Below are 24485 nucleotides of genomic sequence, written 5' to 3' on the forward strand. Positions count from 1 at the left end.
GTAATTGCTCAATGCCAAAAAGTCTTAACAGCTTCACTTACTGAGTTTTGACTGAAGGAATGGAAACTTATCAGCCCTGTTGTTTTTTGTTTGGGTTTTTTTTTGAATTTAATGATAGCAAAGCTGAAGTGAACATGATACTACGAAAGCAGGTCATGACTGAAAGGCTCAGGGTGTGCTGAATGCATGCCTTAGGCTTTTACTGCATGATAAGTAATTCAGAAAGTCCTAGGAAAGATTTCCATGCAGTGGAAAGAAATATTTCTTGCTTGCATTCCTTTCTGTAGGGAAATCCAGCTCCTCTTCAGGGATCCAGCAAGCAGGAAGAACTGAGTGGGAACAGTCTGTTTGAACCTGTTTGGGGCTGGGGCAGATGAGTGAAGGAAGTACCTGACTTGGAGCTGAACCCTTTGGATAGGAGGGCAGGTACCAAGGAGGAGCCAAGGTGCAGAGAAGGCCATGATTTGAGTGTGGAGTTAGGGTTGGTAGAATGGGGGATGAGTCTGAGCACGGACTGGTAGCAGGGGGGCCCTGGGGGGTCAGGCTTAATAACAGGGAAGAGCAAGTGTAAATCCCAGTGCAGGCAGTTCCCCCAGCCATGTCCTGCTCCCACTGGCAGCAGGGATGATAGAGAGAGCCCTGCTCTGGCCACAGGGTGATACTGTCCTGCTGTGTGCTGTCCTCAGAGCTGGCACAGAGGCACACCCAGCCAGGCACACCCACGGTTACACTCTCAGGCCAAAGCAGATCTTCCCTCCATGCTTTAAGGTGCTGTTGGCATCCCCTTTCTCCATTTCAGTTTCAAGGTGTAGTGTCCCAAGAAGTGGTGGCACATGCTGGGTGGGCAGGGGGGCTGAGCCAGGGGTGTGGCTTTTACTATGATGATGACTTAACAAGCAAAGTCAATGGCTGGGGCAAGTTCTCACCACAGAAGCAGTCAAACTTGGATATATAATATCCAGGATAAGAAGAGTGTTATCTTGTTTTCCCCCTTTCAAGGACCTAGGCTATCAGTTTTGTGTTTTCCACATTCCTGTGGCTGTTGCTTCCATTGCTTAATTGCTTTGTTCTTTATCTTGTTATTTGGAACCTTGCTCCTGCTATTCATCAATTTTCCACTTTTAGACTTATGATTCTTCTTATACATATTGTAAGTCTCCCTTTGCAGCCATCACGTGTTTCCTGAAATGAATCACAGGGATGATAAGGTAAGTCAACTGCTTCATGATTTCCTAAGTGTGAATATACAGTGCTACAGTTAAGACAAAACTTATTAGTATTCGGAGAAAAACAAGTTGTGTCTCTGTTCCTCTCGGAGGAGTGAGGGTTTGCCCATGTAGCCAAGCCAACCATCCTGCACAGGGAGCTCTTGGGAATGGTGAGCACATGGGCTTAGTGCAGCAGTATGAATCTGCATTACTAATTCCACCCGTTTAAGAAACCAAGATGGATTAAACAACAGTTGTTGCTGATCTGCATTTTTGATCACATACGGTCCAATTTCAAAAATTTGAGGATACAAAATTTTCTCTTTCTCTTTGATTGGGGCAAATCTAGTTGTTTTGGTTTCAGTAATATCTATTTTGAATTTAAATGTTAGTCCCACATTATGGTGGTCCCAAAGGCATACCACAAAAACAGGTTTAACCAGGGGAGAACTGTACCAACAATCCCACCTTTTGGCAGCAGAAAATCTTTTGCTCTTGGTTCTGTTGTTCTGTTAGACATAGTAGTCTGTGTGGCTTTCCCATGTGTGGATCCACTGATCATTCTGGAGCCTGTCTGAATTTTTTCTTGGGTCATTCCCCTCAGGAGAAGAACCCAACTATTTCTGTCCCACCCCCCTCATGTTCTGAGTACACTTCAGCTCCATGCATAACCAGAGTAGCTAAATTGTACCCTAAAATTCACACTTCACGTGAAAAGTGATACTCAAAAAATGTCATTTGTCAATGGATCATCTTTTCATAGTGTCCTTTCCACATGGCTGTCGCTGTTATCCTGGACAACAGCAGCAACATAGTTTATGGATATTGAAGTTAGGTATGGGGTTTGGCAAGCAGGTAGTTGTGGTTTTGTATCCTGTGTAGCACACTTCCACTCCCCAGGCTGGCTCTGTGGCAGGGAATATCAATAGGAATGTCAGTGATCAAACAGGGCTTGAGGTAAAGCTGTCCATGTGTCAAATGATTATTCATCCTTTCAAGGCCAAAAATAGCACAGTGCATCTAACATACCAATGGCTGATACATGCTTCCTGCAGAAAGAATATTAGTAAAATCTTCAGAATTCTAATCTTTGTCCTTGTTGTTTCTGAAGAAAACCAATAGCCAGTGCAAAGTTGTGGGATCTGATTCTCGGGGCCTCTATGCCCATTACTTTCCATGAAGTTGAATGTTATTTAGCTGTTCAAAGCAGTACCTTCAGGGAGGGATGACATGCTTGGTGTAGAAGGGAGCCCTTTGTGGCACAAATCAGGCAGCTGTACAGTCATTGCTGTGGATGGGACAGCTCTGCTAAAAGGTCCTGGCACTGCTGCTGCAGGGAGGTGTGGGAGTGCCCAACGGCCTGGCACAGAGCAGCTTTGATGGAAAGGATCTTTCAGGTACTGCCTGGGGAAACCTTTCAGGGGGAAAAAGAGGCCCTAACAAGAATTTGGGAGGTCTAGCTTTGATAAACTCAGTACCGTGGGTTTACTAAATATAGAGAGGTGCAAGCTCCTCTTCTGCTGTAGGAGGGATCTTGTGGAGCAGGAAATCCTGGCCAGTGATCTGTTCTATGTCCTGCTCTGTCAGGTGGTGTTGTCCCCTGGGGGGGCATTACAAGAAGTTTCATACTTGCTTTTTGTGTCAGTAGCACTTACTGGTCTTTGGAGGGATTCTGAGAGATTTGTATAGACAACAAACTAAACTGTTCTGCTTAAATATATTTTATAATTAGGAACCTTCTTAAATATATTTTATAATTAAGAACTTCATGTAATTAAGAGCATTTTTCAACAAAGGCACTCTTTTCTTGACCTGTTGTATTTTGACAGGTGCACTGTCACATGCATTATTTTCTCTGATTTATTTACCTCTTTTTTAAGATATCCTGCTTATGGTAGTATGCTTAATAACAAGAGCTAAGCAAGAAATGAAAACTGTATTTTGAACTTCTAAATAGTAGACAACTTCATTTTTCATCCTGTTTGTGCCTTCCATTCTGTGTCATTTCAGTTTGTGTTTGCCCCATCATTGATGATACTGCGATGAATCTGTTGTGCTTTAGTTGTAAGGAGTTTGTTTTATTTAGTTCAAGCTTAATACTTTGCTTTCATTATTTAAATATGAATTGCCACTAAGTTCAGAACATAAGGAACAAAACCAGTAGGTTTGCTAGAAGAATCAAGCCCCTGCAGGAAGCCTGTTTTCAGGCTTCTCAAGGGCTGTTCCCAACGATGGAGGCATTACACGAGAAGGACATGCTTTCAGGAAAGTATTTCTGCTGCTAATCTTCATGTCACCATGTTGGAGGGCACGCTGTTGGTTAATATGCAGTTGTTTTTATGTGTAGCCCTCAAAACACCTTACAGAGATGGGAGTGACTGAAGCCAAGTGACAAGGAAAGCAGTGGAAACACATTCAGTGCCTGTTGGTCGGTTCAGTGTCTTGGTCAGGTTGGTAATGTCACATGTGCTGTTTGATGACCCGAGACACAGATGTCCTGTTGGACTTCTCTGCAGGGAGGAGTTTCCTCCGGGGCAAGGAAGAGTCTCTGCCCTTAAGCACTTGCCACTCCCAGGTTAGGTGGTGCTTGATGGAGCTGCTTGGGAATTTGGGAGTGTGCACCTTGTCACTGGTCTGGCAGGAGCTGCTCAGTGCACAGACTGAGGCCAGAACTGAGAGGATGTGGTTTCTGACTCCTGTGTGAAGCTGCAGCAGATGAAATGGCAAAGAAATTACACATGGCAAGTCTGGGGAGTTGCAATACAAAAGAGAGCTATAGCACAAGACTTAATTTTAATAAACAAATATTAGCTGCTGTTTAAAGCCTCTATCCTTTTCAGGATGTACTTGTTCAGCCTGTTCCTCTCTAAGTGGTATGCACAGATTTGCAAATCATTTCAAGCACAGTAAATCCTGCCTGGCATACAAGCCCCCAGAGTTCTGGTGAGTGGTGCATACATAAGCTCAGTCATTTCTTGAGCTCACCCTTAGGTCCAGCAGTGGAGGAGTATATTTCTACAGTGTAAAAAAAATAAAATAGTTCATTGGTCTAATAAGTGTCATCTACAATACTCATATTGTAATTGTTTCTGTGGTGCACAACTCCCACACCAGGTTCCCAGGAAAGCACCTCTTTGTTTGGAAAGCCTCACTGTTGTTGATGACCCTTTTCCCACATACTGCCATTCTTCCTGTTCCCTTCCAGCACCTTCTCACTGCTCTCCCCTCCTCAGCCTGCATGGGACAGGCATTTGCAGCTGCTCAGGTGGTTGGAGGAAGGTACACTTCATGTTTCTGCACAACTAGTGAGTTACATCCTTTTGAAGAGCTAGGTGTCCTGGATTCTGTGCACATACTGGGATGCCTTTTTTTTCCCCTTCAGGCCTATAGCTCTATCTGACACTTTCTTGTCCTCCCCCTTGTCAGCTGAAGGGCTACTGCTCTGCCAGCACTCTGCAGAACACACTATTGAGCCAGGCCTGTGCTCTTAACTGTTCTCAGTCTTGCTCAGCTCCTGCAAACATTAAAGGCACTTTGATGTCCCTGCTGAAACCAGTCATAGTTTTATTCAGCAAAACCGTGCAGAGAACAATGATTCAACATAACAGCATGTTTATTCTTCTGGTCATACCTGGCCACAGATTCTACTTCTGGCCGTTATGCCACGCTTGCTCTACTTTAATGAAAAGCTTCTGGAGAATTTTATTAACAGAAATTTCAGTCTGCCACTTCATTTATAACAGGCTACCGATGTTTAATTCATCTTGAATCAAACAGAAGGACTATTACAGCTCTGAAGTCTGAGTATTGCTGAGTCTCCAGGTAACAGACTCCAACTCCCCAGTCATTTGCTAACGCAATTTTATAGAGGTTTGACTTGTATCAAGAGTAGCTTAAGCAGTTTCAAAGGTTGTTCATTACTCTGTGTGTGCTGGATTTGCCACAAGAGGTTGCTGTATGCCTGCAGCTCATTCCAGCTCTGCCAGCTGAGCTGCCCTCAGAAATAACAGCTGTTTTCTGCCAAGGAGGTGTATTTTGATCTGCTGGATGTCCTGTGGTTTCTTGGATTTCAAGCAGGAGCTACATGAAGTGCATGAAAATTTCCACCCTACATTTTTCACTAAATTGTGTTACTTGTTGTTGTGTCCTGTAACCAAGAGTAACTTTTTATGTACTGTCTGTTACGTTCCTTAAAAGATTCCCTGTGGCTGAAAGTGAAACAGGATGTAGGATGAATAGAAATTTTCTGATCAGTAGTCCTTATCAATATTTCAAATGTCACTGTCTCCTTAGGAGTTCAGAGATGTGCCCATGCTGCAGATTACCTGTAGAAGCAAGGCTGAAATCCAAATTCTGCTTGTTCTGAAAGTACAAGAGCTGCTTTTGGTGTCATGTAGAATCTAAATTACCTACCAACATTACTGGGAGGTGCAATACACTATTCAGCTTCTCTTACAGCTGCCTCTCACTCCGTTCCTGGGACTGTAGACTACTGGCATAACTCCACATTTGAAGGGATGTGTCCCAGGTTTGTTCCTCCTGCTGTAGGATGCAGTTGGCTGTCTCTTGAGCAGAGCCTGTACATCTGGTCATGGATCATTACACCTGCACAGACTGAATAACATTTCTTGTCTATCCCAGACAGTTTATTCCCCATCTCTTTCTCTGGAGCAACAGAAAAGACACAATTTCCCACACGGCCTCCAAAAAATAATGCAAAAGTCAAACAAGGAAGTAATGTTTATCTGCTGATGAAATAGAAAACTTGCTGGGCAACTTAGATCTACTCTAGCAATTCTTTACCTCTGACTTAAAATTGCTTTAGCCTTCTGTGTTCATTGTCAGTCCAGGTTCTCTCATGAGGTAGGACGTACTGCTTCCCTTTTCCTTTGTTTTGTAAGCAGCATCTGATTTTGTGTGATGAAGCTGTGTGGATTCTGGCTAAAAAGTACTGCTTGAACAGAAAAATCATTCAGGTGTAAGTATATGTTTGCAGAATGAGTCCCTCCCCCCTTCTCTTTATAACAGCAGTTCCTATGGTGGCTGGGCTCATTTACCACCCTGTCTCCCTGTGCCTCCCAGGAGTGACCCCCAGCAGCACACAGGGAAGCAGCCTCTGGGAATGGTGGGGTCTCTGAGCTGCTGGTGCAAGACAGACCTGACATCCAGGACCCTTTCAGGCCACTTTTTTAAAAGTACGTAATGGAAGGAGTTGGGAATAGGTAGACAGCATGGAAGCAGAGTATCAGGAAGAACAACTGAAATGGAGCAGGAAAACAGTAGACAGAAAAGAGCATGGGGAAGCACAAATTAATGGAAGCAACTGTAATGTAGTGGCATTTGGAATAGTCTAGTCGATGTCACTGATTATTATTTTTTACTATTTATCCTGTTAACACTTCTACAAAGTTGCATCTACACCTGTGGGAGCTGTTTACAGACAAGTATGGTAAGAGACACAGCATTGCAAGCACGTGGAGTTCTTATGTGGCATCGCTGCAATGACTGAGGCTCTGCACACAATCAGCTGGGAACAGCAACTGCCAGCCCTCAGCTGGTGCATGGAGTGATCTGAAGTACTGTGATGTAGGGGGTGACTGAAAGTCTTTAGCTTCACTCTTGTTTGGCCCTGTAGAGCTGTGACCAGCTCCGTAGAGGAAACAGGCCGAGCTGAACCGCTGTGTGCACACCTGCTGGGGGGTGTCACAGCCTGAGGCATTAGGGAACTGCAGCCTGGAGAGACATTATGAATGGAGTTTAACAGACCAAAAACCTGTGTCAGAACTTAGACTCTCTTAGACACTGCAAATCTGACAGTCACAAAGCTCTTGAATATAAGGCGGTGTTGATTCCACTACCTTAAAAACCAGTAAATTAGTAATTTGCTAGAAAATTCTCATGTTGCATGAGAATGAATCTGATAGGATAAAAGCAGCTGCATTGAAAGGAAGCCTCTAAAATTTACAAAATTACCCTCTTTGAAGGAGCCCTCCAAACCCAAGAATTGGAATAGTAGGCTAACATGAGAAACCTGAACTAACATAAACAACACTGAAGCTGAGCCGAAAAAGGGAGCAGTCTGATTTCTAATTTCTCCATCCCCCAGCATTACAGTGAACACTGCTGCCATTATATTTGTGTGGTCTGATTCCTGTTTAAAAAAAAAAAAAAGGCTACTAGAAGCTTGCATGATAAGTGTGTGGCTGAGCACAGCCATAACCTTTGTGAGAAGAAAGAAGGAGGAAGAACTGAAGAATTTCAGTGGCTAGGAATGGATAAATCATGTGAACAAATGAGTGGAAGGAGCAGAGGGCAGAAAAAGTAGAACAACAGCTGTGGCCTTACCTTCTTCCCAAAAGGAAGCTACTGATGAGAGCAAAAACCTTTATTTGCTGGTATCAAAAGCATTGCTCTATTAAGAGAAATAGAGAAGCACTAAAATCAAGCCCTAGTTAAAAATACTTTGATTCTCAGCTTTCCTGTGAAACAGCAGGATCTAAATCCAATTGACTATAAATACTATTTCAAAACTTCTGGGTTCACATCTAGAGGAAGAGAGAGCCAGCACTGGACCTGAGGAATAGATCCCACAATAGAAATCATAGCTCAGTTTCTTGTCTCGGATTTCAGAGACACACAAAATCATAAAAGGCTGCCAGAACTAAGACATTTCCTCTGGGAGAGAGAAAATTCCTTTCTTTCCAGACACAGGCCTCAGCACACTGGCAAAATGGAGGGAAGGGAATGTGATTAAGAGGGTTGTCCTTCGGAGGAAAGACACTGTGTGCTGCTGGCTGAGGTGCACACAGCACCCTCCCCTTGTTTTGGGACCAGCCTTCAGCTGCAGAGCTGCTGAAAGGGGCAGTGAAAGAAATGTAAGATCACTAATGGCCCAGCTGTTGTCACCCTGAGAGCTTTGTCTCCAGTTCTTCTGCTCTGACACCAAACAAGGCAGTCATGGCCAATGTTCTCCAGAGACTGTGCTGCTTGTGTGTCAGCCTGCCACTTTTTTCTGAACATACACATGGATTCTCTTTTGTGCCCCTTATAGACACATTGGAAGACACTCTGTGAAACGCTCCCATAGGGTAGAAAATGTTCTAGAGTACTCTGGCACTGTAATAGCTATTTTGCAGTTAAATTCAGATTTAGTTTTTCATTATGAATTGCATATGAAAATCAGTTTGCATGGCAAACCCTTACTGTTATTTATAAATGTATTTTGGATTGTCTCTACATTTCCTTTTTGGGTGTAAGGAGGATTCATTTTTGTATTTAATCATGTGAAATTATATTGTAGAGATTGCATGTAGCGAAGCTGAGGGCTTTGGCCTCTGTGTAGGGAAGAGCTGGAGTATCTGACACTTGAGGTGAGAGAGACAAACACATCAGATGAGTGTGCTGATATTATTGACTATTGTGCTCATAACAATGCTATGGAAACCACCACTGCTAAACCTGAGTGTTAATACTTAAAACCACCTGGCTCTTTAATGCCAACCCCACTGATGTGATATGGTTATCTGCATGTGACATCCCCAGTCACGGGCAATGCTCTTGGATGGCTATATCTGTACAGCTCTTTGTGGTTACCGTGGGTGCCCTACAGTAAAATACCAGTACCTCGTTCTCTTTTTCATAAGCTGCCTTCTGTGCTGTCTCTTTGAGGAACTAAATATTTTAACACTCTTGCTGCCTGGCGTCACCTTCAGCCTTCAGATCAGTTTTGTGGTTCTCTTCTGCACCCTCTCGTTTTTCGCTATCTTGGAAAATATGGATGGATAGACTGGAACCGTGTTCACTGCTTTATTCAGAGGTAACGCCACCTCAACACATGTGTGGGGTGTCCGGGCAGCACAGCTGGGCAGAGCTCACGGTGTGGGGTGTGTGGGGTGTCCGGGCAGAGCTCACGGTGTGGGGTGTGTGGGGTGTGTGGGGTGTCCGGGCAGAGCTCACGGTGTGGGGTGTGTGGGGTGTCCGGGCAGAGCTCACGGTGTGGGGTGTGTGGGGTGTCCGGGCAGAGCTCACGGTGTGGGGTGTGTGGGGTGTCCGGGCAGAGCTCACGGTGTGGGGTGTGTGGGGTGTCCGAGCACACACGCTCGCGGGCTTGGCCGGCTCTGCGGGGCTCTGGGGTCGGTGTTTGCGGAGCGGCCCCTCAGCGCGGCTCTGGGGCCGGGCGGGCACTGCCCTGCCCTGTCCTGCCCTGCTGTGCCGTCCCCTCCCTCAGCGCTCCCGCTCCGCCCCGGCCCGTCCCGCCGGGGGCGGGCGCTGCCGCCGCCCCTCCCGTGAGCTCATCCCGCCGCCGCGCCTGCCCAGCCCGGAGGAGCCCGAGCAGCCCGGGCTGGGCCGCGCCGCGGAGCCCGGGGCGAGGGGCCGGGCCCGCCGCTGGTGAGACCTCCCTGCCCTCTCCCTCCTTGCCCTCTCCCTCCCTGCCTCCGGCCTGGCCGGCGGGCGCGGGGCCGGCGGTGAAACTTGGTGCCGGGGGAGCGCGGGCGGGCGGGGGCCGGGGCGGGGCCCGCGGTCGGCACGGCCGCGATTTCCGCCTCCCCGGCCCGCCCGGCGCGGTCCCGGGACCGGGGCGGGCTCCGTGCTTTCGGTGGTAGAGATTCGGGGGAAAAGAAGAAGTATGCTCCTTTCGGGAAAACTTGGTTCCTTGGTGCCCAGTGGTTGTGATTGATGGTGGAAGGTGAGGAGGAGCCCGCTGAGAGCAGGGCGCACGCCGCGGGCAGGGCCTGGGGTTCGGGGCATCGGGACACGAGCGGGTCTGTGGGGACGGGCCGGTTTCGGCGGCTGAAACACAAGGTCCTGCCCTCGAGGTCGTCAGTGTTCCTGCTGTGATCTCAAGAATAAAATGATAACTTGATTTGTTTTTAATATGTGAGTTACTGATAATGTATAGTAATGGGGTATTTTATAACATACTTTCTAAAGCTTTCTGATTTCTCAAGTACTTGTTTTCCATTGCCTCATGATGTGTGTTTGTTGGATAGTGAACTGGGTCCTAAATTACTGTTTTCAGAAGTAGAATGTGACTGGAGACCTCTTAATGCGAGGATGAGCCTCAGGGGAAGAAGGGGTGTGACAGTGCTCTGTGACAGTGACGGTCCCCTGCCCCAGCTCTGTGACAGTGACGGTCCCCTGCCCCAGCTCTGTGACAGTGACGGTCCCCTGCCCCAGCTCTGTGACAGTGACGGTCCTCTGCCCCAGCTCTGTGACAGTGACGGTCCCCTGCCCCAGCTCTGTGACAGTGACGGGTCCCCTGCCCCAGCTCTGTGACAGTGACGGGTCCCCTGCCCCAGCTCTGTGACAGTGACGGGTCCCCTGCCCCAGCTCTGTGACAGTGACAGGTCCCCTGCCCCAGCTCTGTGACAGTGACAGGTCCCCTGCCCCAGCTCTGTGACAGTGACAGGTCCCCTGTCCCAGCTCTCTGGCCGTGCCCCTGCCTGGGCAGGGTGGCAACAGCACTCCCTGCTCTGCCTCACATGGTGCTTTCTGAGGAAGCCAACAGCTGGGGATGTGGGAGGTTTGCTTTGGGCCTCTGTGCCTGCTGCGTGGAAAAACATTTTGCAAGAGGTTCACTGGTTCAGACTATGTTAAGTGTTTTACTTATTCAGGCTACTTCAGAGTTTTTCAGTACCTGCAGAAGTCTTATTTTAGCTTGTATTTCTGATAGCTGTTGTTTAAAAATAGCCTTATGCTTATACAATTGAAAATATCAGGGAATAAGAGAAATAAATGTGCTACCTTAGATCCTAGAAAATTTCCTCACTCTGTAGTTTGATATACAGTAGCCAAAAATGAACCTTTCCCGTTTGTTCTAATCTGTTGGTTAAGTGCTGGAGAAAATAGTATTATATTATTATGTAATGATAGGGAGCAAGGTAAGCACAAATGGAGTTTCTCTTTGCCACTGCTAGAGCGGTGTATTTAGAGCTTCATTCACATGGATGCTCTAAAGTGCTGGTTGCCTTGCTTTCTCAGTGGAGCTAACCATTGGAATGCCCAAATGGGGATGAATTATGTCCACTTTAGAGCCAAAACATATTTGGTTCATGGCCAAAGTCACTCAGCTTCCCATAATGGTCTGTAGGAAAAAGACATTTTGTATGTCTAACCACAGTCCTGAAGTTGATGCCATGGCAACTTTGTGATCTTGGTGTACACATCTGCAGGCAGCTAAGCAGTCTTAGTAGAAGTGTTCTGTTTTTCTTTAGCTGAACTTGTTACTCTCGTCAAGATTAAACTTTTCTTTGAAGATGAAAGATTATTCAGCAAATCGTTAAAACCCTTGTGTGTGTAAGAACATCAGCCCGATCTCTTGGTTATTTGTAATGACATTCATAAAAGTCCGTAAGACTCTCCGTTGGAGAGTTTATTTTTCACAAAGCTGTGACCATGAAAAAAACCAAACCAGCACATGGCCTAACAAATGTGTAAGGTCTTATTTTTTAACAATATATTTGTGTATAGGAAGCACCAGTGTTAGAAAACTGACTTCTGACTTGAAGGCATAGGGTAACACTAGAAGCAGTTGCTGGAACAGCCCACGATCCTCACTGCATTTGGTTTTGTGTTTACCTTTAGTTTGAAAAGTGCCTTGTTAAAAAAAAAGTTTGTTTTGGTGGAGCCTTAAACTCTCTGATCTTGTCCTGCAGGGAAGAAAATAAAGAGATCAGCTGCTCATTAAGGCAGAATATCTATTGTGCAGCCTAATACTAATGTGTCTACTTCCTCTGCTGTCTCTTACTACCTTCTTTTAAAATCCATTTTTTTTAGCATGGCTAAAATCCTTCAGTATTCCTTGTACTTAGGAAGTTCTGTAAGGCTATTTCAGCAGGCTTACCTGACTAGATTATTTATCTAAGTATAAAACTGTCAGAGCACCCAGGATGCTCTCTATGCTACATTTGGGCTCTCCACATACCTGTCAGAGACTCCTGCAGTGTTCCTTTCCTGCTCACTGGGATGAAGGAGAGTCTGAACCACAGCACAGGTTTTCTGCCACTTGGTTTTGTGCTTCAGTCACACAGAGTGTGACTCTTTGGTCTCTTTTCATAGCTGAAATGTTCTCTTGCTACTCCTCCCTATCTTTCAGTTTCATGAACCTTCAGAGGGTTGTCCAGTGTAGCATTTCAGATTTCTGGTTGTATAGGTGATGCATTACTATATAGACTTGGTTTTCATCCATTGTTGTTGCTCCTGCTTCCTGAAGTACAGGTGTTCTAGTTCATGTTCATGGAATGACTAACTTTGACAAATCCTGTTTCTCTTGCCAGAATTCTCAGGAATTCTGGTTTTGTTTCCCCCCTCACCCAGAGGAGGCTTGCTAAGATATAGGCTTAATCTGTAAAGGTAATTTGGCACTAGAATGCTCAGCTCTGCGCTGTCTTTGCTTCAGTGCTCGGCCTCCTTGCGTAGTGTCCAGAGACACTCCTGTGCCCGAGGGATGCGCATGAGAGTCTGGAAGCAGAGGGCCAGGAAACAAACGGTGCCTGGGAGTTATTTCTCCACTGCGTGACAGGGAACAGTTGCTGGGAAATGAGGTTGGTTTCCTGAGGTAGTGCCATCACCAGTCTGGTATTTAATGTATTTTCTCATCTGCAGTACTGATTTCTGCCGCGGGTGCCAGTGTGAAGGCAGGACGAGCTGTGTGGATCGGTCGGCTCGGCCCCGCACGTGTGCCTGGGTGCTGTGGTGTCCGTGGTGTCGGCAGGGAGCGGTTTGCTCTCACCTCTGGGCCGTGCAGGGGCAGTTTGCTCTCACCTCTGGGCCGTGCAGGGGCAGTTTGCTCTCACCTCTGGGCCGTGCAGGGGCAGTTTGCTCTCAGCCGTGCAGGGGCAGTTTGCTCTCACCTCTGGGCCGTGCAGGGGCAGTTTGCTCTCAGCCGTGCAGGGGCAGTTTGCTCTCGGCTGTGCAGGGGCAGTTTGCTCTCACCTCTGGGCCGTGCAGGGGCAGTTTGCTCTCAGCTGTGCAGGGGCAGTTTGCTCTCAGCTGTGCAGGGGCAGTTTGCTCTCACCTCTGGGCCGTGCAGGGGCAGTTTGCTCTCACCTCTGGGCTGTGCAGGGGCAGTTTGCTCTCAGCTGTGCAGGGGCAGTTTGCTCTCAGCTGTGCAGGGGCAGTTTGCTCTCACCTCTGGGCCGTGCAGGGGCAGTTTGCTCTCAGCTGTGCAGGGGCAGTTTGCTCTCACCTCTGGGCTGTGCAGGGGCAGTTTGCTCTCACCTCTGGGCCGTGCAGGGGCAGTTTGCTCTCACCTCTGGGCCGTGCAGGGGCAGTTTGCTCTCACCTCTGGGCCGTGCAGGGGCAGTTTGCTCTCACCTCTGGGCCGTGCAGGGGCAGTTTGCTCTCACCTCTGGGCCGTGCAGGGGCAGTTTGCTCTCAGCCTCTGGGCCGTGCAGGGGCAGTTTGCTCTCACCTCTGGGCCGTGCAGGGGCAGTTTGCTCTCACCTCTGGGCCGTGCAGGGGCAGTTTGCTCTCAGCCGTGCAGGGGCAGTTTGCTCTCAGCTGTGCAGGGGCAGTTTGCTCTCACCTCTGGGCTGTGCAGGGGCAGTTTGCTCTCACCTCTGGGCCGTGCAGGGGCAGTTTGCTCTCACCTCTGGGCCGTGCAGGGGCAGTTTGCTCTCACCTCTGGGCCGTGCAGGGGCAGTTTGCTCTCACCTCTGGGCCATGCGATGCCTTAGCCCGGGAACCTCGCTGCCCCTGCACACAGGGCTCAGTTCAGTGCCGGCAGTGGCTTTGCACAGCCAAACGTCTGTGCTCAAATCCAGAGCTGTTCTTAGGATCTCGATGCTGTTGAAGTTGGTGGCAATGCTCAATGACTTATTGCCCATTTGACCTTCTTCTGTAAATACTCTGTGTGAGCTGGTGCAGGGGTTAGGGTTTTACAACGTCTGTGAGGTGACTGACTTGGTGAGGCACTTGTTGTGAAGCACTTCTCAGGCACTTCTGCAGTCCAAATGGCCAAAACAATTTTGGTAACAGGGCTGATCTTGAAGTCCAGTTCTTCCTTGTGAGCCTTGGGGAATTCAGCTGTACCTAGATGTGTATGAAATTGGAAAGCTGTGTGCAACTTAGAGTTCTAGTGATCTTCAATATTGTAACTATATACAAAGCTACAGATCTGTATTTTGAATCTCTCTGGGTGTTTTTTATCAGCTGGCTTTAATTCATGGTGATGCTTTAAAGTTACAGCTTGTGAATTATCAATAAATGTGGATTTCCTTCATGTTTTAGATTTCTATAGTAAGGGGTGGTGTTAGAAGAGAACAAAATTCCATAGCCTACATTAGAATTGTTCACAGTCTCATTTCACTCTGCAGCAGAATTTCCCCCTGATAAGTGATCCAAGTGTTACTCAAATTTAACACCTTTATATTTTTAAGAAAAGATGCATCGTGTCCCAGCCCTGTAAGAATTAGGCGTGGCAGAGGATGTGCAGGGTGGCAGTGCAGGGTGACAGGGTGGCAGTGCAGGGTGGCAGTGCAGGGTGACAGGGTGGCAGTGCAGGGTGGCAGGGTGGCAGTGCAGGGTGGCAGTGCAGGGTGGCAGGGTGGCAGTGCAGGGTGGCAGGGTGGCAGTGCAGGGTGGCAGGGTGGCAATGCAGGGTGACAGGGTGGCAATGCAGGGTGGCAGGGCAGGGTGGCAGGGTGGCAGTGGCACGTGTCCCACCTGGCACAGAGGTGTTGGGGCTGTGTGGGGTGCACAGGGACACCCCAAGGGCAGCTCTGGAGGGGTCCTGGGGTGGCGGTGGGGTGTGGATGGGGGGTCTCAGTGCTGTGGGCAGGAGGCTGAACACTGAACCTCCTCCACTCCGAGCTGTTTCTTACCCTTCCACCCTGTGTAGCTCAGACAGATGTGTAATTAAATCTTCAGGAATTAGCACGTTACAGCAAAGCCTGCAGTTTAGTCCAGAGCCCTTTGGTGCATCCTGCTGCTGTGGGAGGGCTCCTTCCACAGCCAGGCACCGTGCTGGGCCGGGGCCTCCGCCCGCCCGGGGAGTCACTGGCTGTCACACACCCCATGGGATTAGTGGGATCTGGTGTCCCCTGTGCCTCGGAGCACATCAAGTGCAGGTTCAGAAATGTGGAGGGTGAGAGGGTGAGGGGTGGCTGCTTGCTTGCTGCATATTTCATATATTTGATAATTAACAGCTTTCAAACCAAAGTACCTGTAAAATGTTTGTTGCACTGCACTGAAGTTGTGTATGTGGTGTGGATTGGCTTTTTGTGTTGTTTCTGTTTGTTAGTGGGGTTTTTTGGTTTGTTGGTTTTTTGTTTCGGCTTTTTTTTTTTTTTTTAAAGACTGGATCTTAGTCTTAGTTAAATTTAGCTCCAGCAAGAGAGAAGCTGGAACTTGTTAGCACACAGGAAACGCCCTGACAGGAGGTTTTTGATGTGTGTGCTTGTGTGAATGTGAACTCTGCAGATCCACGCTGGAGTCAGGCCTGGGGAGCTCTGGGTTGGTCACAAAATCTGAGTAGTATAAGATTGTGCTTTTCTCCTTTCAGTCATTTACTGTGAAACTTATCCATTTCTTCCTTAGCAGATGTCCTTTCTATATTTCTGACCATACTTCAACAAGTTAGTATTTGAACAATATCAACTAAGAGTAAATAGCAAAATACAGCCTTTGCTTTCTGAAACTTAAATGAGATGGAAGTTGATAGAGAGTTTAATGTGTGGGTTTGATGGTTGGGTTTGATTCGGGCTTGTTTTTCTTCTTTTTTCTGTGTTGTGTGTGGGGTTTTGTTGCTTGTTTTTTGTTATTATTTTTGAACAAGAAGGACAAAACACAAAATATTCTTAATGTGAGTTTTGGAGGGAGACTGTTTTTGTGTTTTACACCAGAAATGCATTTGAGTTGAGTTGATTATTTAGTTAATATGCTTCAAGGTCTGTTTTACACTGGGCTAAATTCCCACTGTGATCACAAAGGGATTTTTTCATATTAGAAACGACCAAGTTCATGGATTATTCTACAATATTTGCCAGCAATTGAAAGTTTGAAGAAAAGAGAAATATTACTACCATAAAATGTAGACCTGGTAAAGTAAAATTATCAGCACTTCCCAACTACTGATACAGAATCTTTGTGTTCATGCAAGAATTACTTCAAAAAGTTCAAGAGACAATGTGACAACACATCAGGGGTAAACTTTGCTTTACCCTCAGATAAATTGTGCTTGGCAAAGGTAGGATGGAGTGTAGGAATATTGTGCCTCCTAGCATCATGTACCAACCTAATGTGCAGTTTCAGAATTCATTGGTATATTCCAAACTCTGGGAATACAGAGCTGGTGTGTATGTTTTTGTTGATTCTCTGTCTAAGCCATTCTTTGTGCCACTGTGGCTCCTCACCACATGTCTTCTGTGAGTTTGCAGTAAGTCAGCAGTGACTGACAGAGCACTTTATGAATGTTTTACACTCATTCAGAGGAACCAGGCATGCTTTGGAAGTTTGAGGAAAAAAGAACAAACTGATGTTGGTTTTTTCCTGACTAAAAATGCTGCAAAGTGCTTTTGTTGTGCCGGAGTTCAGAGCTGTGTAAGGGTCTGCCCCGGAGGAAATGGGGACTGGTTTGTTAGAGAGGACTGCTTCCTCTCCTCGCTTTGTGCTCCCCGTGCCTGTGCAGGGGGGGTTCCCCCAGGGCTCTGGCACCCCCCTGCAGTGTGTGCCACCAGAGCTGCCTTGGGTCTCACTGGGGACTAGGGCTTCCAGAGAAAGCTCCTTTTGTTAGCAGTGTTCCATGCATCTGCCTGCCTGGCACCTGAGGAATCTCACACTGTCCCTCAGTCTGGGAGAAACAAGATTATTTTCTTCCTATTTTCATCGTGTCTCCTAATAGGAAAAACAGATGCTTTCCTCCTTAGTGAACCTTGCTTGAGTCTCCTTTCTACAGTTCTCAGCCTTCCCCAAGTGAAAAATTTATTTAATTTTGTTTCTTTACAGTTTTTCTTCTGTTCACAGGATTTTGAGCTGAGTTCTTGTTGGTGTTGCATCTCTTCCCAAATCAGTGAACTCGACTCATTTGATGTACAGTGGGCTTGCAAAGCAGCCCAGGGATAGGTTAAGGGGAGGCAGAATACACTATCTTGGCAAACTCATAAAGATTTGCACAGTCCTAAGATTTTAATGAATAATTACTTTTTTTTTGAAGGATACAGGTTTGTATTTCGCTACTAGTTAAATTCTGGTTGTGAGGATTTAAATTTAATATTTTTTTTGGACTCTTGCCTGTGGCAGGAGTGCTTTCTGGCATCTGAGTTAGAGGCTTTACTGGTGCTTGGCTGTTTAATTACCGAAAACAACAGGACAACTGTAAAATTTTAATAAATATGGGCTTGCCAGGTATTTCATATTTTTGGTAAAAGCATGTAGGATCTTGTCTACATCAGGGAGTTATTGCAGGATGGGGCAGGGTGTGAATGTGAAGCACTTTTCCCCTTGCATAGACAAGTCTTTAATTTTTCTTCAAGAGCAGACTCTGGGATGTTCCACGTATTCCACGCTCTTGTCCCTGGTTTGAGCTCTGCAGTGGACTTGTCACTGACAAGGAATTACACCTAAGCATGTGTCTGGTTTGTGTGAATGATGTCACTGGGTTTGGGGTCTGTGTGTGTAAAGAGACCACGTGTGCCAGGCCGGGGCCGAGGGAGGCTTGTGTGTGAGCCCGCTGGGACAGGGCTGCCTGTCAGGAACGTGCAGGCAGCTCCTTTTGGTGCTGTGACAAGGCCTCTCGATGCCATTGCAGCGTACCTTAAAATGAGAAGTGCTTCAAGGGAAAAGGAGTTGGAAGAACATGGGTGTTAGGATTTCCTTGCAGTTTACACTACAGAAGAGTGCCTGAGTCTTGTCCATAAAACAACACAATCAGGTAATTAAAACCAGAAGGTTTACATTTCACGAGAGACAGAAAAAGGCAGCATCCCAGGATTTGAGGTGGGAAGCAGGGAGGGAACTATTTCTGTTTTGCCACATTCCGATGGGTGAGATTTCAGGAAATAGCTGAGCCAGTGTAACAGTTTGTTGTGATTCAGAGGAGCGGTTTTCCTTTGCTCTGTACCTGCTGTGAGACCCTGCTCTTTTCCCGTGTCACCTCTGCTCCTCTGGCTCTGCAGTGCAGGTCGGTGAGCACAGGGAGGATGAATCGTGGCTGGCACAAGGCTGCAGGAGCTGCAGGAGCTGCAGGAGCTGCAGGAGCTGCAGGAGCTGCAGGAGCTGCAGGAGCTGCAGGAGCTGCAGGAGCTGCAGGAGCTGCAGGAGCAGGCTGACCCTGCTACCATGCTGTAAAGGCTGCACCAGTATGACCTTGAGCCAACTGGGCTTTGCTCCTCCTGAGCGCAATGGAAATAAGGTTGTTACCCGCCCTGCAGGCTGCGGGGAGCTGGCATGTGTTGTGAGATGCTCTGAGGTTGAAGAGCAGTATATATAAATACCCAGCATACCTCCTGGATTATGTAACTCGAGTGTCTGGTCTCTAGGCATCCTCAAAAATGTTAATGTTTAATTCCAAAGTTTGCTCATTTATTTTATCCACAAAGATTTTACTGCTTTATACCCTTCTTTTTGTGTGTGTGTAGCCATGCTAATGTGTCCCGGACAGTCTGGTATGTTTGAGCCTTGTGTTCCTTGTGTTCCTGCTGCTCATTCCCACATTTTAGGTAGGGTCACGTAGATGCTGTATTTGCTCTTTTTTTTTTTTTGTGGGGATGGTGTGGCAAGGGGCACTGTCACAGTATATTAACACTATCTTATCCCAGACCAGCAGGGGATGTGTTTGTTAACAGATCTAACAGATCCATTTGGACAGCTGCATTCTCTGAAGGAAATAACTCTGCATTGTATCTTTGATACAGGTTTCCAGCATTTTCTTGTGTGACTTGCCCTGCTTGAGCAGGGAGCTGGACCAGATGACCTCCAGAGGTCCTTTCCAACCTCAGCCATTCCATGACTCTGCCCTAATCAAAGAAGTCCTAATGAGTGTTTTCTCTCTATCACTGTGGGCACCTCAAGCTGCTGTTGCACACAGACCACTCTACCTCTAGTAACTAAGGCTAAAGATAGTGATCCTAATGAAGAAAACATCAGCATCAATTGGACACCAGAGCAGTATATTTTAAAAGTCACATTAAAACATGCAAAAGCGCTCACCTCGTAATAGATGTGTTCATCTCTATTTTTAGGCCTTTGAAGCAGGAAGTAGGTAACATGTCCCTTGTGTACAGATTTTGGATGGAGCTCTGCATTTGATTCCTGGCAAAAGTGACTGGCTGTGATTCCCAGCCATTTCAAATCAGGTATTTCATGATGAGGGATTATAGAAAACATACTGTCCCAGAATTTGCAAGGATAGCTGCTGTGTGGGGAAAAAATAGACCACAACACACAGGAGGAAACTCCTAACAGGAGGAGAGGGACCATCTTTGCTTTTCTGAAAGGGAGGAAAATTCCATGAAGAAACAGAGAATAAAGTCCTGAGAATATCTTATTAGAAGGATAAAGAATATAGGAGATCTGGAACTAGATATGATAAGGAACTAAAACAGAAGAAAAGCTTTGAGTTTTATCAGCACTATGTTACTGTCATTCAAGGATATTGCATGTATTATTGTGATACTTCTTTAAAAAAGGAAATCCCAAGCAGATTAGATTCACTGGAAACCTGGAAAGTAGCTGTGGTAATGAAAAAGTCACCTCTTCAGTGGACAAAACACTGACAGGATTTTGCCTGGTACATTTTCCTGTTGTTGCATAGAGGAATTCTGTAAGGAAAATCATCTGTGAATTTTTTTTTTCTGTAGATGAAAAAATGATGGTAGAAGCCTTCCCGTCTAGAGACCAGGCATATATTTGCATATTATATCCTGCAGTATTTTCCTTGAGTTCCATGCACCTACTAATCAAATACTACCAGGTTTCACTAGTGCCTTGGCTTACTATCAAATGGTTTAATTTAGCATTTAGAGGGAATTTGTTTTCCTTTTGTGAAAGGATTGTCAGTTACTCTGGTCTTTGGAATTCAGTGGTTTTTTCCCTGTACAGTGGTGTCAGATTAGATACAGTAGATGCAGCAGGTGTCATTTTTAGTGTACAAACCCCATCCCCTTTGACTGGCAGCATGACTGAAGACACTCATTCTGCCAGTTTATGTGTAGTCTGGTGGTAAAATCTTATTTTGAGGTACAGCAAAGTTTCTTCAAATCTGGAGCTGCCTTATGGGTTTTTTCCCCTTTATTCCTATTTGGTTTGCTGGTTAGTTCTGTGTAACTTTGTAGACAGAATAAACAGCTGTGGAAATCAGGTGTTCACTGGGCCACATGCTACCTACCTCACTATGTCCAGAAGAGGCCTGTGGTGCTGGAAGTCACTGTTTTGGGTATTGCCCAGAGTACTGTTTGAGAGCTACCTTAGCTTACCTCTGTGCTCCACTGAAATGCTCGAGATGTTACTCATTTTGGTCAGGTCTGATTTTGAAAAAGATAGTTTGTGAGTTTGGGGGTTTTTTTGTGTGGTGGTTTTTTTGGGTTTTGGTTTGTTGTGGGTTTTTTTTATATGAAGACTGATAAGAACTTCATTGGTGTTCTTTGGACTGAAAAGGAAGAAAAGTGTCTGCTTTGCAAGATCTGAATTTCAAATACACATCTGAAAACAAGATTCCATGCAGGCAGATAACTAGATAGATTTATGTAGGATTTTTTATATGTAAGGTTTATTGACTGCCTTATTTTTAGCAAGTTGAAAGTGAAACTTAATAACTTTGTCCCCCTTGCTCTTGGTTTAGCCTGTTTCCTTCTGATAAAGTATTTCATGATATTAAATCCCTTTATATGGGATAACTTCCTTCCCTTGAAGTTTTAAGGTGGTTGAAATAAACAGTAATTTATTTGTTTCTCTCTGTGATCTGCAGCCTGAAAGCCCCAGTAAACAAGTAGATGGTGGTTCCCCTGTCCCAGCTGTAGTAGTTCACTTGCTAAGCTTATGGATTTTAGGGATACTTTAGTCTAGGAGGGTTTTAGTCATTACTGTTCAGCCTCACTGGGGGGACCTTATAACCTTCTCAGTAGTGACATAGGAGGGAAGTGTAGCCTTTGGCTCCTCACCCCCTGTGAGCCTGGAGAGCTTCTCTCCTGGCCGTGAGACGAGGAGTGGTGGGTCCGGGTGGTGTTCCCGAAGCCAGCAGTGGGATTACTGTGCTGTGCAGATGTGCACTGTCCCTGGGCTCAGCATTCCCGTGGGCAGACGTGGCTCCTGGTGCTGTAGGAACACACAGTGTTCTCAGCACAGACAAGGGAGGATCCCTGGTCACAAGTAGGTGATGCAGCCCTTTGAAAATCCTGCCAAAAATTATTAGAGATTTGATGCATTGCCAGTCAGTTTGGTGCTATTATTTGAAGTTTGTAGCCTGTCCTCTAGTTACAGATTTCTTACAAAGTAGGTGTTATTTCTATTTATTGCTTGTCTTTAACACCAGAGATATGTGTTACATCTAGATGGATTTCTTCTGCTTCTTCCCCCTTGGTTTTCTAGACCGTGGTGGTTCCTTAATAGTAACTGTAATTTGACAGGAGCAGAAAAAACTGGCTTAAATCCAAATGGCAAAGACTGCCCCATCCAGGCTGCCTGTGAGCCTTGGCTCAGGAGCACAGGACCCCACAGCTCTTGCAGGGGCTGTACTGGAATGTGCAGGAGGCCTGGGGAGCGCAGGGATCCCTGCTGGATTGTCGGGCTCATTCACTGGGTGCTCAGGTGCTGGCTGTCCCCAGTTTGACTTTGTTCCATCAGTCCTGTCTGCAGCAGGGGGGGAGCACAGTGTGGATTTGCCTGGTGTGGAGGGAGCAGGTTAAACTGATGCAGAGCTGAAGGACCAGGGTTTGCCCACGGAGCTGTTTAAGTGCAGCCTGTGGAAGGAAAGATGGCTCGTTCTGCCTCACCTTTATTTGTGGCTGGTTGGAGTCAGTGGTGGTGTTTTACAAGCAGGTTGTGGATTTTCTTCTGAAATTAGGACTGTATCTAGGACAGCTGAGAAACCAGAGACACATTTTATTTCTGTATCCCTCATCTTTTGTGCTCTCTGGAGAGGACAGGGCCATGATAGCCCAAGCATGTAACTGTTTGGTAAAATAAGGCTTAATTACTATGAGTTGGGTCAAAGTTTTGGTTAACATGATCTTGTTCTTCAGTTTAATTTTCTGGTTGTTAGTAAAGCTGAAATGCCAGTTTCTGACCTAGTTTTCATGTAGTTTTAGGCTCTTGATATTCTGCTGACTTGTGTGCAGGGTGTCACTTCTGCCAGCAGGAATGTGATGAGTTTTCTTGCCTGGTGTTTTGACCTTTTCATAATTTGAGTAGGTGTTTGTCACTTTTTCTGTGTTTACCACGGGAGGGGAGGATGGAGAGTGATGGAAAGTGGCCATTACAACAAAGGCAAGAAAAAATACATCTGTGGTGATACTTCCTTTTCCTTTGCTCCCCTCTGCCTCAGTGGAAAGGAGGTCTGTGATGGCCCTGGTTCCTGGGGGTTGCTGGCTGCGATGCTGCACACGGTGTTCCCTCAGGAGTTCTTTATAAACCTCATGGCTTAATTCATTCTACAATGCCTCTCTAAGTACTGACCTTCCGCTTAGGGAAGGGCCAACCCTTTTTTTTTTTTTTGAAGCCTTTTTATTGGAAAGAGGGTTGTCTGTGGAGACAGGTAGTGAGCAGCCTTCCCCACCCTTGTTTATCCCGCTCTCAGCAGACCCACCCTCCACCCTCGTGCCCCTGGAGCAAAATCTTGGGTTGTGGCATAATCTCCATACACTGATCCTTGTCTGGCAGAGCTGGAGGACAGGAAAGATAATTCATTGACTTTAGAAATAAAAGGCAGTGGAATGATTGAGGGTAATTTACTTCTGTGAGACCTAAAGATAAAACTGAGGGGAGCAAACTGCCCTGGCGAGAGCAGAATTAGGCTAAATGAGGTGAGACCAGGAGAGCACAGTTCACCCTTGGAGAACCTGGCAGTGTCCTGTCAGTGATGAGCTGGAGGGGTGAGGTTCAGAAAGAAGCCTAAGCACCAAGGATAAATTCAGTAGGAACGAGAATGGTTTGGTACGAGGTTTGGGTTTGGTTTCTCTTGGGATTACCTTGGTTTTATTTTGTTTTGTTTTGTAAGTCATAGCTGAAGAAAGGGGAATTTCTGTAGAAAGTGGTAGAAGACTGTGGTCTTGGCATTTTCTCAGCAGAATGGGAACAAAAAGGGAAAAACACCTCATCTGTGGTCAGATATTTGGCATACAAGAAACAGCTGTGAACAGTTAAGATTTTCAGGCTCTGTTGAGAACTGCTGCTCTTCTTCCCCAGTGTAGACAAGCAGGTGATTCCACTTGTGACTCTCCATCTGCACGATGGCTGAATCCTTGGGTTGGTTCAAACAGGTTCTTATGGCCTGTGAAGTGAATATTTCTGACTTGTGAGTGCTCTCCATCTGCTTTGGGGTAGTAAGAAGTAGCTGGGGAGCAGTAATGTCGAAAATAGTGACAAAGAGCCATTTCTGCAGTGGCTGGCATCTGCCCAGGGTTTTGGACAGCAGTGAATCGAGGTGACCATCTTTTCCCCTGTGTTGGCAGTCTTCAGGGACATTGGCCAAAATAATCAGTAATCAGGTAAAAGAGTAGCATAGCAGAAAACTGGGTGATTGCAGGGCAGAACAGATACATCTCTGGCACCTGGGAAATCAGATCTAGATGCAGACTGGTGGGAAAAAGCTACTGCAAAAGCACATTCTAATAGCTAACATGATAATGAGGGTTTTCTCACACTTCCTCATCTTTCACCGCTTTCATTGTATTTTAATAGTGCTTCAAGGCATAATTCCACTTAAGCAGTGAACAGCAAACTGGAAACATTGCTGTTAAACTGCAGCATAGCTTTCCTGGGGGTCAGGTGAGAGGGGAAAATGTGGAGGATCTCATAGGTGAGTTTAATAATAATTAGGTTGCTGAGCGAGGAGCAAATGGCACAAATGGAGGACAGCTTGTTAGTTTGGTACCTGTATTGATTTTCCTGCATAAAAACCAGCTACACAGGGTAAAGACAGTAATCATTTAGGGTGCTGTATAAAACATTTCAGTAATAGCTATTTAACTTCCGTGGGTCTGACTAAGCTCACTGGAAACATCATATGTGCCACTTTCTACTTTGTTGCACGAGGTCTGAGGCAGACCCCTTCAGTGTGTGTTTTATCATTTTAATTCATGCATTTGAATCATAATAAAACAAACATATCTCATCAGAAGTTGT

General features: G+C 46.2%; 1 protein-coding gene and 2 long non-coding RNA genes across 9 annotated transcripts in view; 1 reads left to right on the plus strand and 2 right to left on the minus strand.

Moving 5' to 3' along the window:
- Window positions 1-28: 28 nt before the first annotated feature.
- On the minus strand, window positions 29-10304 carry LOC135417522 (uncharacterized). Of its 2 annotated transcripts, none has more exons than XR_010432082.1 (3): window positions 8832-10304; window positions 5622-6159; window positions 29-5533 (listed from the first exon to the last, which is right to left on the minus strand). It is a non-coding gene; the product is annotated as an uncharacterized LOC135417522 (long non-coding RNA). The 2 variants fall into 2 exon arrangements; XR_010432081.1 differs by having other exon boundaries at window positions 5622-5822; window positions 6012-10304.
- TANC1 (tetratricopeptide repeat, ankyrin repeat and coiled-coil containing 1) overlaps window positions 9500-24485 on the plus strand; it is a 68021-nt gene continuing 53035 nt past the window's right edge. For 2 of the 6 annotated variants that reach the window (XM_064661793.1, XM_064661797.1), the window contains exon 1: window positions 9500-9596. Coding sequence is in view for 2 of the 6 variants with exons in the window: in XM_064661791.1 (XP_064517861.1) it covers window positions 9885-9894 (10 nt within the window). In the remaining 4 variants the exon portion in view is untranslated. Of the gene's footprint in view, window positions 9597-9756; window positions 9895-16835; window positions 19502-24485 lie in introns of those variants that run through there. The other 4 variants (XM_064661791.1, XM_064661792.1, XM_064661799.1 and 1 more) reach the window with 3 other exon arrangements.
- Window positions 11632-12185, minus strand: LOC135417520 (uncharacterized). Its single transcript, XR_010432077.1, has 2 exons — window positions 12133-12185; window positions 11632-11857 (listed from the first exon to the last, which is right to left on the minus strand). It is a non-coding gene; the product is annotated as an uncharacterized LOC135417520 (long non-coding RNA).

The sequence above is a fragment of the Pseudopipra pipra genome, chromosome 7 (genome assembly GCF_036250125.1).
Source record: "Pseudopipra pipra isolate bDixPip1 chromosome 7, bDixPip1.hap1, whole genome shotgun sequence".
Taxonomy (NCBI): domain Eukaryota; kingdom Metazoa; phylum Chordata; class Aves; order Passeriformes; family Pipridae; genus Pseudopipra; species Pseudopipra pipra.